The sequence below is a fragment of the Leptopilina boulardi genome, unplaced genomic scaffold, assembly GCF_019393585.1.
Source record: "Leptopilina boulardi isolate dan_hultmark-lab unplaced genomic scaffold, ZJU_Lbou_2.1 LbouV2_97, whole genome shotgun sequence".
Lineage (NCBI taxonomy): Eukaryota > Metazoa > Arthropoda > Insecta > Hymenoptera > Figitidae > Leptopilina > Leptopilina boulardi.
The window spans coordinates 825,001-840,418 of NW_026138046.1; the positions used below are offsets into that span (position 1 = coordinate 825,001).

Genomic DNA, 15,418 nt, shown 5'->3' on the forward strand with positions numbered 1-15,418 from the left:
ATATATATATATAGGGGAAAATGTTGGGGAAAAAAAATTCACCGCTCTCTCCCCTTTTTTCATCTCTTAGGATCAAAAAAGGAAAATTTTGGGAAAATCTCTAAATAAACGTATTTTTTTTTTTAATAATTTTAGATTTTTTTTATTTTCAACTTTTAAATTTAAATAAAGATAAATATCATTTTTAAATATATTATAAAAATTGTTCTTTTTTTTTTGTTTCAGAGGCGACTATGCGAACAACAAAAGAAGCTAAAAGAAAAAAAGGTTGTTTTATATTAATGATGAATAATAAATACAAAACAAAATATCTATTCTCATGTATATATATATATGATGAGAATATAATAATTAGATTTACTTTGGGCGATAGTATGATTAGAGGAGTAGAATATATAGTGTACCCACTTGGAAAGATTACCCAGAAAGTGCCCCCTGGAGGTTCTATCAGAATTCCGCCGGAACTTCCAACGTAATTCGAAAGAATTTCCGATAGAATTCCGACGGAATTCCGATTAATTTTTTTTTTTCAAAACTTTTAGAATTCTAATTCCGTCGGAACTCCGTCGGAATCCCATCGGAAATTTTTTGGAACTTCGTCGGAATCCCATAGGAAATTCTTTGGAACTACGATGGAATTCCGACGATGGAATTACTTTGGAAGTTCCGGCGGAATTCTGATAGAATCTCGCCAGGGGGCACTTACCGTGGAATCTTTTCAAGTGCGCGTATAGAGTATAGAGTATATATTATATCGATATACATTTGATGTAGAATTCTAGAAACATATATTTTTTGCTACATAGGTGACGCGAATTTTTAATTAATCTAACCTAAAAATTTCGTTTAATGAATTGAATAAAGAAAAAATCTATAAAATAAAAATTTTCTTACATATATCTATAAAAAAAATTTTTTATCAAAAAAACTCGGTATAAGAAATTGGTAAAAATTCAGTAATACTATAAAATTTTTAATTAAAAAAAAACTCAATAACTATATAAAGAATCGGTAAAAATTCAGTAATACAGAAAATTTAACAGCAAATAAAATTTAGAAAATTATATATATATATATATATATATTTTTTTTTTTTTTTGGTATAAAAATTTGAGGAATTAAAAATTTTTTTTTCACTAATAGCCACCCACACTCCCCTCCCCCCTATCCAATCGTTAATAAAGATTTTTCCTTGTTTGTCTATGGTATCATCATCAGTTTGCTATGGTGTTTCGTCAAGATTATATAAAAGGCACTTGATGCGGGTTGTGGGACAAATTAGGGAAAAACCTGGACGACACTGGCATTTGTAAGGATTAACAAACGAGAAACGATCTAAGTGAGGCCTAAAAATTCACCCCAGACGGGAAAAAAAAAAAAAAAAATTATTTAGATACATATATAAGTAAAATCCAACAAAATCCCTGAATAAATTATTTCAACTTGTATAAAAATAATTAAATTCTATTTTTAATGAAAATTAAATTAATTATATAAATATAATTAATAACTAGAGGGGCTACGCCCCCCAGCGCGCTTCGCGCGCCAACCCCCCTTTTTTAATCATTTTTTTTTTTTTTTAATTTTCCATTGATCTTATTTTTCCAAATGAACCACCTATTTCAAAGAATTATTATTACAAATTCATTGAAATCTGAATAAATATTATTAAAATTAAAATTATTAAATTTTAATTAATAAATTAAATAAATTAATAATAAATAAATAATTAAATAAATTAAAATCGACATTAAGAAATTATTTTTAAAAATAATTTCAATGAAAATTGCCTAAAAAACCAATAAATTATTATAAAATGTCTTTAAACGAACATAACCTTTAAATTCAAGTCATTTTTTGGCGGAAACTCCACCTTCACTTGCGGCTATATTGAAAGTCTTGAAATTTACATAACCTTCAAAATTTATGTCATTTTTGGCAGGAAATACAGAGAGAGATGAGGGAAGGGGGAAGGACTTACTGCTTTATTAGGGTCTTAAAACAAACATAACCTCAAAATTTAGGTCAATTTTTGGCGGAGGAGGGGAAATGAGAGGAGGGAGGGGGTACTTGCGGCTATATTCAGAGCCTTGAAACGAACATAACCTCAAAATTTAGGTCATTTCTGTCGGGGGAGGGGAGAGGATATGCGGCTATATTCAGAGTCTTGAAACGAACATAACCTCAAAATTTAGGTCATTTCTGGCGGGGGATGGGAGGGGACTTGCGGTTATATTCAAAGTCTTGAAACGAACATAACCTCAAAATTTAGGTCATTTTTGACGGAGGGGGGGTGAGAGGAGGGAGGGGGTACTTGCGGCTATATTCAGAGCCTTGAAACGAACATAACCTCAAAATTTAGGTCATTTCTGTCGGGGGAGGGGAGAGGATATGCGGCTATATTCAGAGTCTTGAAACGAACATAACCTCAAAATTTAGGTCATTTCTGGCGGGGGATGGGAGGGGACTTGCGGTTATATTCAAAGTCTTGAAACGAACATAACCTCAAAATTTAGGTCATTTTTGACGGAGGGGGGGTGAGAGGAGGGAGGGGGTACTTGCGGCTATATTCAGAGCCTTGAAACGAACATAACCTCAAAATTTAGGTCATTTCTGGCGGGGGATGGGAGGGGACTTGCGGTTATATTCAGAGTCTTGAAACGAACATAACCTCAAAATTTAGGTCATTTTTGACGGAGGGAGGGGGACTTGCGGCTATATTTAGAGCCTTGAAACGAACATAACTTCAAAATTTAGGAGGGGGGACTCCCCCCTCCTAGGTCAAGAATTCTTGAATCAGCGGCGGCGGCGGCGGCGATATCTTTTTATAATATAGTAATGATAATGATAATTAAATAATTAATACAGGAAAAAAAAAGATTTACCTGAAACAGCAAAATGTTTCACTAGAATAACGAAAGATTTACCTGAAAGTATATATATATATATAGTATATAGTTAGTATGTATATAGTATATAGTGAAAAGTTTTGCTGCTCTAGGTAAATCTTTTTATCCGTGTATTAAAATAATAAAAAAAAATAAATATAAATAACCAAAAAAGATTGTCAGTTTTTCCATCAAAAGAATATTTTCTAATTTTTCTAATTTTAAAAAAAGTTTATTCTTTTTTTTTTATAAAAATGAAAATACAAACAGAGTATAGCGGGAAAAATGAGAAAATCCTGTAAAATTAGAGGTAAAGAAATTTTTTTTTTTATTTTATATTGTCAGGAGGGGAAAAAAATAAAATAAAAAATTGAAAATAAATATATTTTATGTTGCAGTCTCTCTTTCTCTCTCTCTCTCTTACTCTCTCCCTTTGGAAAGTTTAATTACGCGGTGGCAAGTTTAATATAGTTAAATCCATCGAACTACACAGGGGCAAGAGATTGTTTTACGAAGTAAATGAGGTAATGATGACTCACACATTTGAAGAGAGAGTAAGAGAGAGAGAGAGAGAGACCACCTAGTACCGCACACAGCAGCCCATGTCCCTCCCTCTTTACCGAACTAATTAACGCGCACGAGAACTCTCGTCACGCCAAACGGATCTTCTTCTTTTTCTTCTTCTTTTTATCCTTCTTTTCCCGGCATTTTTTTTTCTTTTTCATTCAAAAATAATAATTCTTTCTCTCCCAAACACGAGCGTGCGCACATTTGATTTTACTTTTGCAAAATGTATACAGTAATTATTATTCTTAAAATATTTTTACTAGTTTCGGAAAAAATAGTATGATTAATTTGGTAAAATTAACTAATAGTGCTCTATTTAGGTTTAAAGTAGAGCCAACTAAAGGTTTAAAGTAGACTCAATGTGGGGTCAATTTAGGATTAATATAGGTTCCATGTAGGGTCAACTTAGGTTTAAAGTAGTCTCAATGTAGGGTCAAAGTAGGCTCAATGCAGGTTTATTATAAGTTATTTATTATAGCCTAAAGTAGGATCAACTATGTTTTAATGTAGGTTCAATGCAGAGTTAAAGTAGGGTCAACTTAAGTTTAAAGTAGGCTTAATGTAGGGTCAATTTAGGTTTAATATAGGTTCCATGTAGGGTCAACTTAGGTTTAAAGTAGTCTCAATGTAGGATAAAAGTAGGCTCAATGTAGGGTCAAAGTGGGGTCAACTAAAGATTTATAGTAGACTCAATGTAGGGTCAATTTAGGTTAAATATAGGTTCCATGTACCCGGGTCAAATTAGGTTTAAAGTAGTTTCAATGTAGGGTCAAAGTAGGCTCAATGTAGGGGCAAAGTAGGGTCAATGCAGGTTTATTATAAGTTATTTATTATAACCTAAAGTAGGATCAACTAAGTTTTAAAGTAGGTTCAATGCAGAGTTAAAGTAGGGTTAACTTAAGTTTAAAGTAGGCTTAATGTAGGGTCAATTTAGGTTTAATATAGGTTCCATGTAGGGTCAACTTAGGTTTAAAGTAGTCTCAATGTAGGATCAAAGTAGGCTCAATGTAGGGTCAAAGTAGGGTCAACTAAAGATTAATAGTAGACTCAATGTTGGGTCAATTTAGATTAAATATAGGTTCCATGTACCCGGGTCAACTAAGATTTAAAGCAGTTTCAATGTAGGGTCAAAATAGGCTCAATCGAGGTTTATTATAAGTTATTTATTATAACCTAAAGTTGGATCAACTAAGTTTTAAACTAGGCTTAATGTAGGGTCTATTTAGGTTTAATATAGGTTCCATGTAGAGTCAACTTAGGTTAAAAGTAGACTAAATCTATTGTCAATGAAGAATAATAGTACGGTCAATATCAGTTCAAAGTAGGTTTAATGTAGGGTAAAAGTAGGGTCAAAGTAGGATAAATGTTGGTTTATTATAAGTTCAACGTAGGGTTAAAGTGGGGTCAACTAAGGCTTAAAGTAGGTTCAATGTAGGAGTAACTTAGGTTTAAAGTAGGATCAATGTAGGGTCAATTTAGGTTTAATGTAGGTTCCATGTAAGGTCAAAGTAGAGTCAACTTTGGTTTAAAGGAGACTCAATTTAGCGTCAATGAAGGGTAGTACGGACAATATCAACGTAAAGTAGGTTCAATTTAGGGTGAAAGTAAAGTCAACTTAGGTTTAATATAGAATCAATGGAAGGTCAAAGTAGTATAAATGTAGGTTTATTATAAGTTCAACGTAGGGTTAAAGTAGAGTCAACTAAGGCTTAAAGTAGGTTCGATGTAGGAGCAACTTAGGTTTAAAGTAGGCTCAATGTGGGATCAATTTAGTTTTAATATAGGTTCCATGTAAGGTCAAAGTAGGGTCAACTTAGGTTTAAAGGAGACTCAATGTAGGGTCAAAGAAGAGTCAATGCAGGTTTATTATAAGTTTAATGTAGGGTTAGGGTAAGATAAACTTTTAGGTTTAAAGTAAGCTCAATGTAGACCTAAAGTAGGATCAACTAAGTTTTAAAGTAGTTTTAAATTAGGTTCAATGTAGGTTCAATGCAGAGTTAAAATAAGGTCAACTTAAGTTTAAAGTAGGCTTAATGTAGAGACAATAAAGTGTGAAAGTAGTGTCAAAATAGATTAAAAGTAGGTTCAATGAAGGGTCAAATTAGGTTTAATATAGGCTTAATATAGGATCAAAGTAAGATTAACTTAGGCTTAAATAGGGTTAATGTAGGGTCAAATATGTTTAAAGTAGGTTTAATGTAGGATCAATTGTGGTTTAATATAGATTCAATGTAGGGTAAAAAGTAGGTTCAATGTAAAGTATTATAGAAAAATACCATAAATTATATAGAAATTCTAGTTTTTAATAAAAAATTTTTTTTAAACAAATAAATAAACTAAATAGTTTTTAAGTGATACATAAATGACAAGAAAAAGATGGAAGTAGGTAGTAGTAAAAGTAGGTTTAACTAAGGTTCTATGTAGATTTAAAGTATGCTTAGTGTAGAGTCAACTTAGGTTTAATATAGAATCAATGGAGGGTCAAAGTAGGATAAATGTGGGTTTATTATGAATTCAACGTAGGGTTAAAGTAGGATCAGCTAAGGTTTAAAGTAGGTTTAATGTAGGAGAAATTTAGGTTTAAAGTAGTCTGAATGTAGGCTCAATGTAAGGATAATTAAGGGTCAAAATATGATCAACGTAGGTTTACTGTAGGCTTCAAAAAAAAGGCAATGAAGGGTCAAAGTGGGGTCTAATTGGGTTCAAAGTAGGCTCAATACAGGATCAAAGTAGGATCAACTTAGGCTTAAATTTGTGTCAACTTAGGTTTAAAGTAGGTTCAATTTAGGGTCAACTAAGGCTTAATATAGATTTTCTGTTAGGTCAAAGTAGTGCCAATGCAGAATCAAAGTAGGGTTAACTTAGGATTAAAGTATGTCCAATGTAGTGCTAAAGTAGGATCAACTTAGGTTTAAAGTAGACTCAATGTAGTGTCAATGAAGAGTAAAAGTAGGGTTAATATAGGTTTTGAAGTAGGCTCAATGCAGGGTCAGTAAAGGGTAATAGTAAGCTTAACTTAGGTTCTATATAGAGTCAAATTAGGCTTAATATAAGGTTTAAAAGTGTCAAAGTAGAATTAAAATACGTTTAATGTAGGCTTAGTAACTTAATATAGGAGGTAATGAAGGTGTCTAACTAAGGTGAACTGATGTTTAATGTAGGCTTAATTTAGGTTTAATTAAAGGTCAAATTAGAATCTAAGTAGGGTTAAAGCAGGGTAAAAGTAGGGTCAGTTTAGGGTAAATGTAGGTTTAATATGATTTTAATTTTACGTGAATGAAGGTTCAAAATAGAATCAACTCATAGATTTAATGTATAAATTTGAAGGGTAAAAATAGGTTTAACTTAGGTTTAATTAAGGTTCAATCCAATATGTTTATATCCAAGGCGCATAAAAAAATTAAATATTTTTTTTTTTAAATTTCCTCTAAAAATTTAAAAATATTTGAAAAAAATAGTCAAAGGAAAAAAAAGGATGGTAAGTAAAGACACAGCGAAATTTCGATAAAAAATCTGCATTCTTTATTTTCAACCTCACAATGGAGGAATAAATAAACTTTTAGCTCTAAAACGATCCTTTCTATCTAAAAACAATCAAATCTAATTTTTTTTTTTAAACTTGTTTATACTTACAAAGTAGAGTACAAACCATTATCGCATATCTTGGCTTTCATTTTATTTTTAATTATTATTATTATTATTATTATTCTTTATCGGGGAAAATGGGAGAAAATAACAATGTTCTACCCCGAATAAGAAAATTGAAAGCCCAATTTTTTTTTTCTTCTTTTTCTAAATTATATATATAATATAATATATGACAAACATTTTTTTTTTTTTTTTTTTTTTTTTTTTTTTTTTTGTAACCAATATCAAAAACAATGTAAAATTTCATTCTCTCTTTCATCCACACTCATTCAATTCTCTCTGAGTAATTTTTTTTTTTAATTTTTTTTTTTTTTTTTATTAATATCCATAAACAAATGTGACAATTCGCATTTAATGAAAAAAAGAAAAAAAAATTAATAATTTCTATTTTAAAAATTTATTATTATTATTATTAATAATAAAGGAGGGAGGGGGGAAATTAACTTTGTTGTGAAATAAATTGTAAAAAAAAAAAAAATACAAACACATTATGATATGAAAAAAAAAAATTACTAGAAATGAAGAAAATTTTTGTTTTAAGGTTTCCTTCTTTTTTTTTTTTTTTTTTAGAAAATTATTTATTTACAAAATGGAACAAAGTCAATGATTTTTTTTTTTGTTGCTTAAAATAGAAAAACAAAATAACATGAGAAAAAAAATTACAATTTTATATATAATTATTAATTTTTTTTTTTTTTTTGGAAGAACAATATTGATGCGCAATTGTCAGACTTGTACTTAAATATATATATATATATAAAAAAAGCACACACTCACATATACCATACATATACACACACTCACATTTGTCATTATTATAATAATCATCATCAAATTCTATTACTATTATTATTATTATTATTATTATTATTATTATTATTATTATTATTATTATTATTATTATTATTATTACTATTATTATTATTATTATCTCAGTCGAATTGTTATTTTCTTCTTTTAAATGAAAGTCGTAGAAAAATATTATTTTAATTCTAGATTTACAGTAATAATATAAATTTTTTTTTTTTTTTTTTAATAAAAAAAATTGAACTTGTTTATTATATTACTGGTGATGCGCATCAGCTGTGAACTAATTCGGTACCTGAAACAGAGAAAAAAAATTATTTATTTATTAATATCATAGTAGAATAATAATAATAATAATAATAATAATAATAATAATAATAATAATAATAATAATAATAATAATAATAATAATAATAGTAATAATAATAATAGAATTTTTTTAATTGGCGTTTTTTTCATTAATATGCAAAGGAAAATAAAATTATAATTTTTAAAATGAATTTTTTAAATTAGAATTTCTATTAAAACAAATTATATATATATATATATATATATTAAATATGTTGTATTTAACTAAATTTCATTTAACTGAATTTCAATAAAAAAAAATATTTTTAATTAACTGAATTTTCATTTTGCAAATATATAATTAAATAAAAAAAATTTATTTAACCGAATTTCTATTTAATAAAATTCATAATTGAGTAGGTTGTAGGTTCAATGTAGGTTCAATGAAGTGTAAAAGTAGGCTCAATTAAGGTTTTATGTAGACTTAAAGTAGGTTCAATGTAGGTTCCAAGTAGGGTTAACTTAGGTTTAAATTAGGCTTAATGTAGGATCAATGAAGGGGAAAAATAGGCTCAACTTAGATTCTACGTAGGGTTAAATTAGACTCAATGTAGGGTTAATCAATGGTAAAAGTAGGTTTAACTAAGAATCTATGTAGATTTAAAGTAGATTAAATGTAGGGTCAAAGTAGGGTCAGCTTAGGCTTAAAGTAGGGTTAATGGAGGGTCAACATAGGTTTAAAGTAGGGTCAATGTAGGGTAAATGAAGAGTAAAATCAGGCTCAACTTATATTCTTTGTAGGGTTATATTAGACTCAATGTAAGGTCAAAAAGGCTCAGAGGAGGATTAACAAAGGTTTACTGTATAATTTAAATAGTAGTTATGAAGTGTCAAAGTAGGTTCAACTTTAGTTTAAAGTTAGCTTAATATAAGGTCAAAGTAGGGCCAACTTAGGTTTACATTAGGCTTAATGTAAGGTCAATGAAGGGGAAAAATAGGCTCAATGTAGGGTCAATGAAGGGTAAAAGTAGGTTCAACTTAGATTTAGAATAAACTTAATATATGGTCAATAAAGAGTAAAAATAGGCTCAACTTAGATTCTACGTAGGGTTAAATTAGACTCAATGTAGGGTTAATCAAGAGTAAAAGTAGGTTTAACTAAGGATATATGTGGACTTAAAGTAGGTTAAACGTAGGGTCAAAGTAGGGTCAAAGTATGGTCAGCTTAGGCTTAAAGTACGGTTAATGGAGGGTCAACATAGGTTTAAAGTAGGCTCAATGTAGGGTTAATGAAGAGTAAAACCAGGCTCAACTTAAGTTCTTTGTAGGGTAAATTAGACTCAATGTAAGGTTAAAAAAGGGTCAGAGAAGGATTAACAAAGTTTTACTGTATGATTCAAATAGTAGTAATAAAGTGTCAAAGTAGGTTCAACTTTGGTTTAAAGTTAGCTTAATGTAAGGTCAGTGAAGGGTTAACTTAGGTTTAAATTAGGCTTAATTTAGGGTCAATGAAGGGTAAACGTAGGTTGAACTGAGATTTAAAATAATCTCAGGGTATGGTCACTGAAGGGTAAAAATAGGCTCAACTTAGATTCTACGTAGTGTGAAATTAGACTCAATGTAGGGTCAATGATGAGTAAAAGTAGGTTCTTTGTAGGGTTAAATTAGGCGTAGTGTAAGGTTAAAAAAGGGTCAAAGGAGGATCAACATAGTTATACTGTGGGATTCAAGTAGAAGTAATGAAGGATCAAAATACGGTCAACTTAGGTTTAAAGTAGGCTCAATGTAGGGTCAAAGTAGACTCAATGTAGAGTCAAAGTAGGGTCAACTTAGGTTTATAATAGGCTTCATGTAGAGTCAAGGAAGTGTATACGTAGTTTCAACTTAGATTTAAAATAAACTCAATGTATGGTCACCGAAGGGTAAAAATAGGCTCAAGTTAGGTTCTACGTAGGGTTAAATTAGACTCAATGTGGAGTCAATGAAGAGTAAAAGGAGGTTTAACTAAGGTTCTATGTAGATTTAAAGTAGGTTAAATGAAGGGTCAATGTAGGGTTAACTAAGGATTGAAGCAGGCACAATGAAGGGTAAAAGTAGGTTTAACTAAGGATCTATGTAGATTTAAAGTAGGTTAAATGTTGGGTCAAAGTAGGGTTAACTTAGTTTTTAAGTATGCTCAATGTAGGGTAAACTTGGGTTTAATATAGGCTTAATATAGGATGAAAGTAGGGTCAACTTAGACTTAACGTAGAATTAATGTAGGTTCAACATAGGTTTAAAGTAGGCTCAATGTAGGATCAACTCTGGTTTAATATAGATTCAATGTAGTGTCAAAGTAGGTTCAATGTAAAGTATTGTAAAAAAAATACCCTAAATTGTATAGAAATTCTAGTTTTTTAAAAAAATTTTTTTTCTTAAAACAAATAAACAAACTAAATAGTTTTTAAGTGATAAATAAATGACAAGAAAAAAATGGAAGTAAGTGTTTCTGGTTTTTTTTTTTTAATTTTTCTTTGTTATTAAGCTAAGTGTTTATAGAAGCTTCTGGATCATGTTAAAAGAGGGAAAAGGCGAATTATTATTATTTGTCATAGAAATGAAACTTGACAAAAATTAAACGAAATAGAAAGTAGAATGAGAGTTGTGCAATTATTGTGAATTAATTTACAAACATTAAACAAATTTAGGTAATAATTTTTTTTTATTTTAATTTTAATTTTATTTTTTATTTGAATTTAATTTTTAGTTGAATTTTTAATTTAATTTTTAATTTAATTAAATTATATTCAATTTTTAATTTAATTTTTAATTTAATTAAATTATATTTCAATTTTTTTACTTTGAACTAAAATAATAAAATAAATAAAGAAAATAGAAAATTTTAAATTAAATTAAATTAAATTTTTATAGTAAAAATTTTTTTTTAATCGTAAAAGTAATTATTTAATACTAAAATTTCTTATTTAAAAAAAAAAAAAAATTTTTCCTTTTTTAATATCTTAAAAATTTAATTGACATTTACTTCACAAGGCAAAAGATAGATAATGACTTTCTCACATTCATGAATCGGTTTTTAAATATTATACACATCATCGACATGAGATGCAAAAAAAAAAAAAAAAAAGGATTGTATATAGCAATTTCTTGAAACGATTTTCAATAATGGGTTCGTGCTCGGAGTCATTAATTATCCATTAGAGTGGTAAAAGAAAAATATTTTTAAAGCGTCAAATGATTCATATATATATATATATTATGAAAACTCCAAAAATGAAATGGTAAAAAAATTGTAACATCATCATTTTTTCAGTCATTTAAATGACAACCGAAAATTAAAGATACCGATACAAATTTTCCATCCTTTTAAGTTAAAATTAGTTTCTAATTTTACTCCTTTTAACTCTAATATTTTTTAAAAGCCAGAGAGACAGAGAGACAGACACACTAATAGCCTCTTAATATATATGTATAACTAATGTATCTGTAGCAAAAATTACTATTAATTTTTATCTCTTTTTTTTCCTTTTAAAGTATGCATATATGATACAAAATTGAGTAATTTTTATTTAATTTCAAAACAAATATCAATGCTGATTCATATATATATTTTCTTTTTCTTTTTAAATTCCAAACGAAACAGAAAACTTTTTTTTTTAAATTTAGGTTCAAACAAAACAAGAAATTTTGATTTTTTAAATTAAATTTTCAATTTAAATAAAAAAATTTTTTTTTTTAAAATAACTAATAAGACTCAATTTAAGGTTAATGAAGGTTCAATTTAACGCCAAAGTAGAGTCAAATAAGGCTAAAGATATGGATTTTTATTTTTTTTAAATTAAATTTTCTTCTTAAATAAAAATATATTTTTTTTTAATTATTTGATTAGGCTCAATATAAGGTCAATGAAAGTTCAAAGTAGGGTTAAAGTAGGATCAACTGAGGTTTATCATATGTTCAATGTAGGATCAAAGTAAAGTCAACTTAGGTTAAAAGTAGGCTCAAAGTAGTGTCAATGAAGGGTAAAAGTAGGTTCAAATTTGGTTCTATGCAGATTTAAAGTAGGTTCAAATTTGGTTCTCTGCAGATTTAAAGTAGGTTAAATGTAGGGTCAAAGTAGGGGTAACTTAGGTTTGAAGTAGGCTTAATGTAGAGTCAATACAGGGTAAAAGTAGGTACAATGTAGGATCAATGAAGGGTAAAAGTAGGTTCAAATTTGGTTCTATGCAGATTTAAAGTAGGTTCAAATTTGGTTCTATGCAGATTTAAAGTAGGTTCAAATTTCGTTCTCTGCAGATTTAAAGTAGGTTAAATGTAGGGTCAAAGTAGGGGTAACTTAGGTTTGAAGTAGGCTTAATGTAGAGTCAATACAGGGTAAAAGTAGGTACAATGTAGGATCAATGAAGGGTAAAAGTAGGTTCAAATTTGGTTCTATGCAGATTTAAAGTAGGTTCAAATTTGATTCTATGCAGATTTAAAGTAGGTTAAATGTAGGGTCAAAGTAGAGGTAACTTAGGTTTTAAGTAGGCCTAATGTAGAGTCAATGAAGGGTAAAAGTAGGTTCAACTTTGGTTCTATGCAGATTTAAAGTAGGTTAAATGTAGGGTTAAAGTAGGGGTAACTTAGGTTTGAAGTAGACTTAATGTAGAGTCAATAAAGGGTAAAAGTAGGTTCAACTTAAATTTAAAATAAAATCAATGTATCGTCAATGAAGGGTAAAAATAGGCTCAAATTAGGTTCTTCGTAGGGTTAAATTAGACTCAATGTAGGGTCAATGAAGGGTAAAAATAGCCTCAATGTAGGGTAAAAGTAGGCTCAATGTAGGGTCAATGAAGGATAAAAGAAGGTTCAACTAGGTTCTATGTAGATTTAAAGTAGGTTAAATGTAGGGTCAAAGTAGGATTAAATTAGGTTTCAGTGTCAAAATATGATCAACGTAGGTTTACTGCAGTCTTCAAATAGAGGCAATGAAGGGTCAAAGTAGGTCCAACTAAATGTTTAAAGTAGGCTCAATGTAGAGTCAACATAGGTTTAAAGTAGACTTAATGTAGGGTTAACTTAGATTTAATATAGATTCAATGTAGGGTTAAAGTAGGGTTAAATTAGGGTAAATGTAGTGTCAACATAGACTTAATATGATCTAAATTTTAGGTAAATAAAGAGTCATAGCATTTTAATTTAATGTCAATGAAGGGTCAATGCAGGGTTAAAATAGGGTCAAGGTAAGGTAAATGTAGCGTAAAATAAGGTTAAAGGCAGATTTAATGTAAACATATGACAATAAAGTGTGAAAGTAGGGTGAAGGTAGAGGTTTAATGTAGAATAAATGAAGGTTTAGTGTAGGATAAATTTAGGGTTAAAGTAGGATAAATGTAGGATTAATGTAGGAAAAATTGCAGAGTTAATGTAGGAAAATTTGCAGGGTTAATGTTGGTTAAATTTAGTGTTATAGTAGGTTAAATTTAGGGTAAACGTAGGTTCAGAGCAGCCTTATATGAATTGGTTGAAAGGTGAATGTAGGATGAATGTAGAATTAAAGTAGGTTATGGCAGAGTTAAAGTAGGTTATGGCAGGGTTAAACTAGGTTAAAGGAAGGGCTAAAATAGAGTCAAGGGAAAGTAGGACAATGTAAGGTAAATATAGTGTTAAAGTAGATTAAATGAAGGCTTATAAAGTATAGTTTAAAAGGTATAAATGTATCTTAATTGTAAAGTTAAGAAAGGCTTAAAATATGATTAAATTAGGGTTAAAGTAGGGTTAAAATAGTGTCAACGTAGGGAATTAAAATAGTGTCATTGTAGGGAATTAAAATAAGAGTCAAGGTAAGGTAAGCGCATATAGTGTATAGATTTAAATTAGTATTTTAAAATATAATGTTCAGATAGGATTTATGCATTTTTTTCATCATTTTTCTAAAATTTAAGAGATAAAAAATTTATTCGATCATTATTTATTTAATCATTGTTTTTTTTTTTTTTGGTCATTAATCACTGTTTATTGATAGCAAAAAGATAGTAATGAGTCATTCTTGTAGTGATTTTTGACCAGAGAGAAAATGGAAGAGTATCTTTATAACCATATATATATATATATATATATATATATATCGAAAGAAAGGGGTGAAATCTCGTCATTTCCGCGTGAAGGAAAAACGTTTCGTGAAAATTCAGTGAAGCGCAAATCGTATTATTTGATCTTCTATATATATATACACACCATCATTGTATAAAAGGATCACATATACATTGATCACATAAAATAAAGTCAATGGATCAACTACGGTATATATATATATATATATATATAAGAAAGAAACAAAAGGAAATTCCCTTTACTATATACTATTCGACTGGAAAAGTTTATCTTTGAAAGTGTGTGTATATATAGAAAGTCGAGTAGAAAGTCAGACGCGAATATTATAAGTAGCGTTATAATCTTATATCAAAAAAAAAATAAATAAACAAATAAGAAATAAAATGAATAGGGGAAATTTTTACTTTTTAAAAATGTAGAGTAAAAAAAACTTTTTGGAAATGTAGAATGTAGGATTAATAATAAAGTGTTAAAGTAGAATAAATGTAGAGTTGAAGTAGAATAAATGTAGAGTTGAAGTAGAATAAATGTAGAGTTAAAGTAGAATAAATGTAGAGTTAAAGTAGAATAAATGTAGAGTTAAAGTAGAATAAATGTAGAGTTAAAGTAGAATAAATGTAGAGTTAAAGTAGAATAATTGTAAAGTTAAGGTAGTTCGAATGTAGGATTAATGTAGGATATATGTAGGCTTAAAGTAAAATAACTTAATCTAGAATGAATATAGGATTAAAATAGGATATATTTTGAAGTAATGTAGAATAAGAGTTAGAGTAGAAGAAATGTTAATACAGATTACTATATATATATATATATGTTTAATATAAACTCAATGTAGGATAAATGTAGAGTTAAGGTAGGATAAATAAAGATAAAAAATTAAAGTAGCGCAAAAAATATATATGCAGAATAAATCTAGGATTAATGTAAGATTAAAGTAGGATACATTTAGGGATAATGTAGAATAAGGGTTAGAGTAGGATAAATCTAGTGTTAATGCAGGTTTAATATATATAGATTCAATGTAGGATTACAGAAGTTTTAAAGTATAGAATAAAGAGTTAAGGTAGTTCGAATATATATACATATATAGGATTAATGTAAGATAAATGTAGAATTAAAGTAGGATAATT

The 15,418-nt window shown here is 28.5% G+C and overlaps 2 protein-coding genes across 3 annotated transcripts in view; both read right to left on the reverse strand.

Annotated features, from left to right (window-relative positions):
* Positions 1–15,418, reverse strand: part of LOC127290941 (zinc finger protein rotund-like) — a 403,126-nt gene that overhangs the window by 381,348 nt on the left and 6,360 nt on the right. The gene's annotated exons all lie outside the window — the stretch shown is intronic.
* The window catches only part of LOC127290940 (ubiquitin carboxyl-terminal hydrolase 48-like), a 152,184-nt gene continuing 143,720 nt past the window's right edge, over positions 6,955–15,418 (reverse strand). For both annotated transcript variants that reach the window (XM_051319782.1, XM_051319784.1), the window contains exon 18: positions 6,955–8,205. In XM_051319782.1, the coding sequence (XP_051175739.1) occupies positions 8,183–8,205 (23 nt within the window). In that variant the 3' untranslated portion in view covers positions 6,955–8,182. The remainder of the gene's footprint in view (positions 8,206–15,418) is intronic.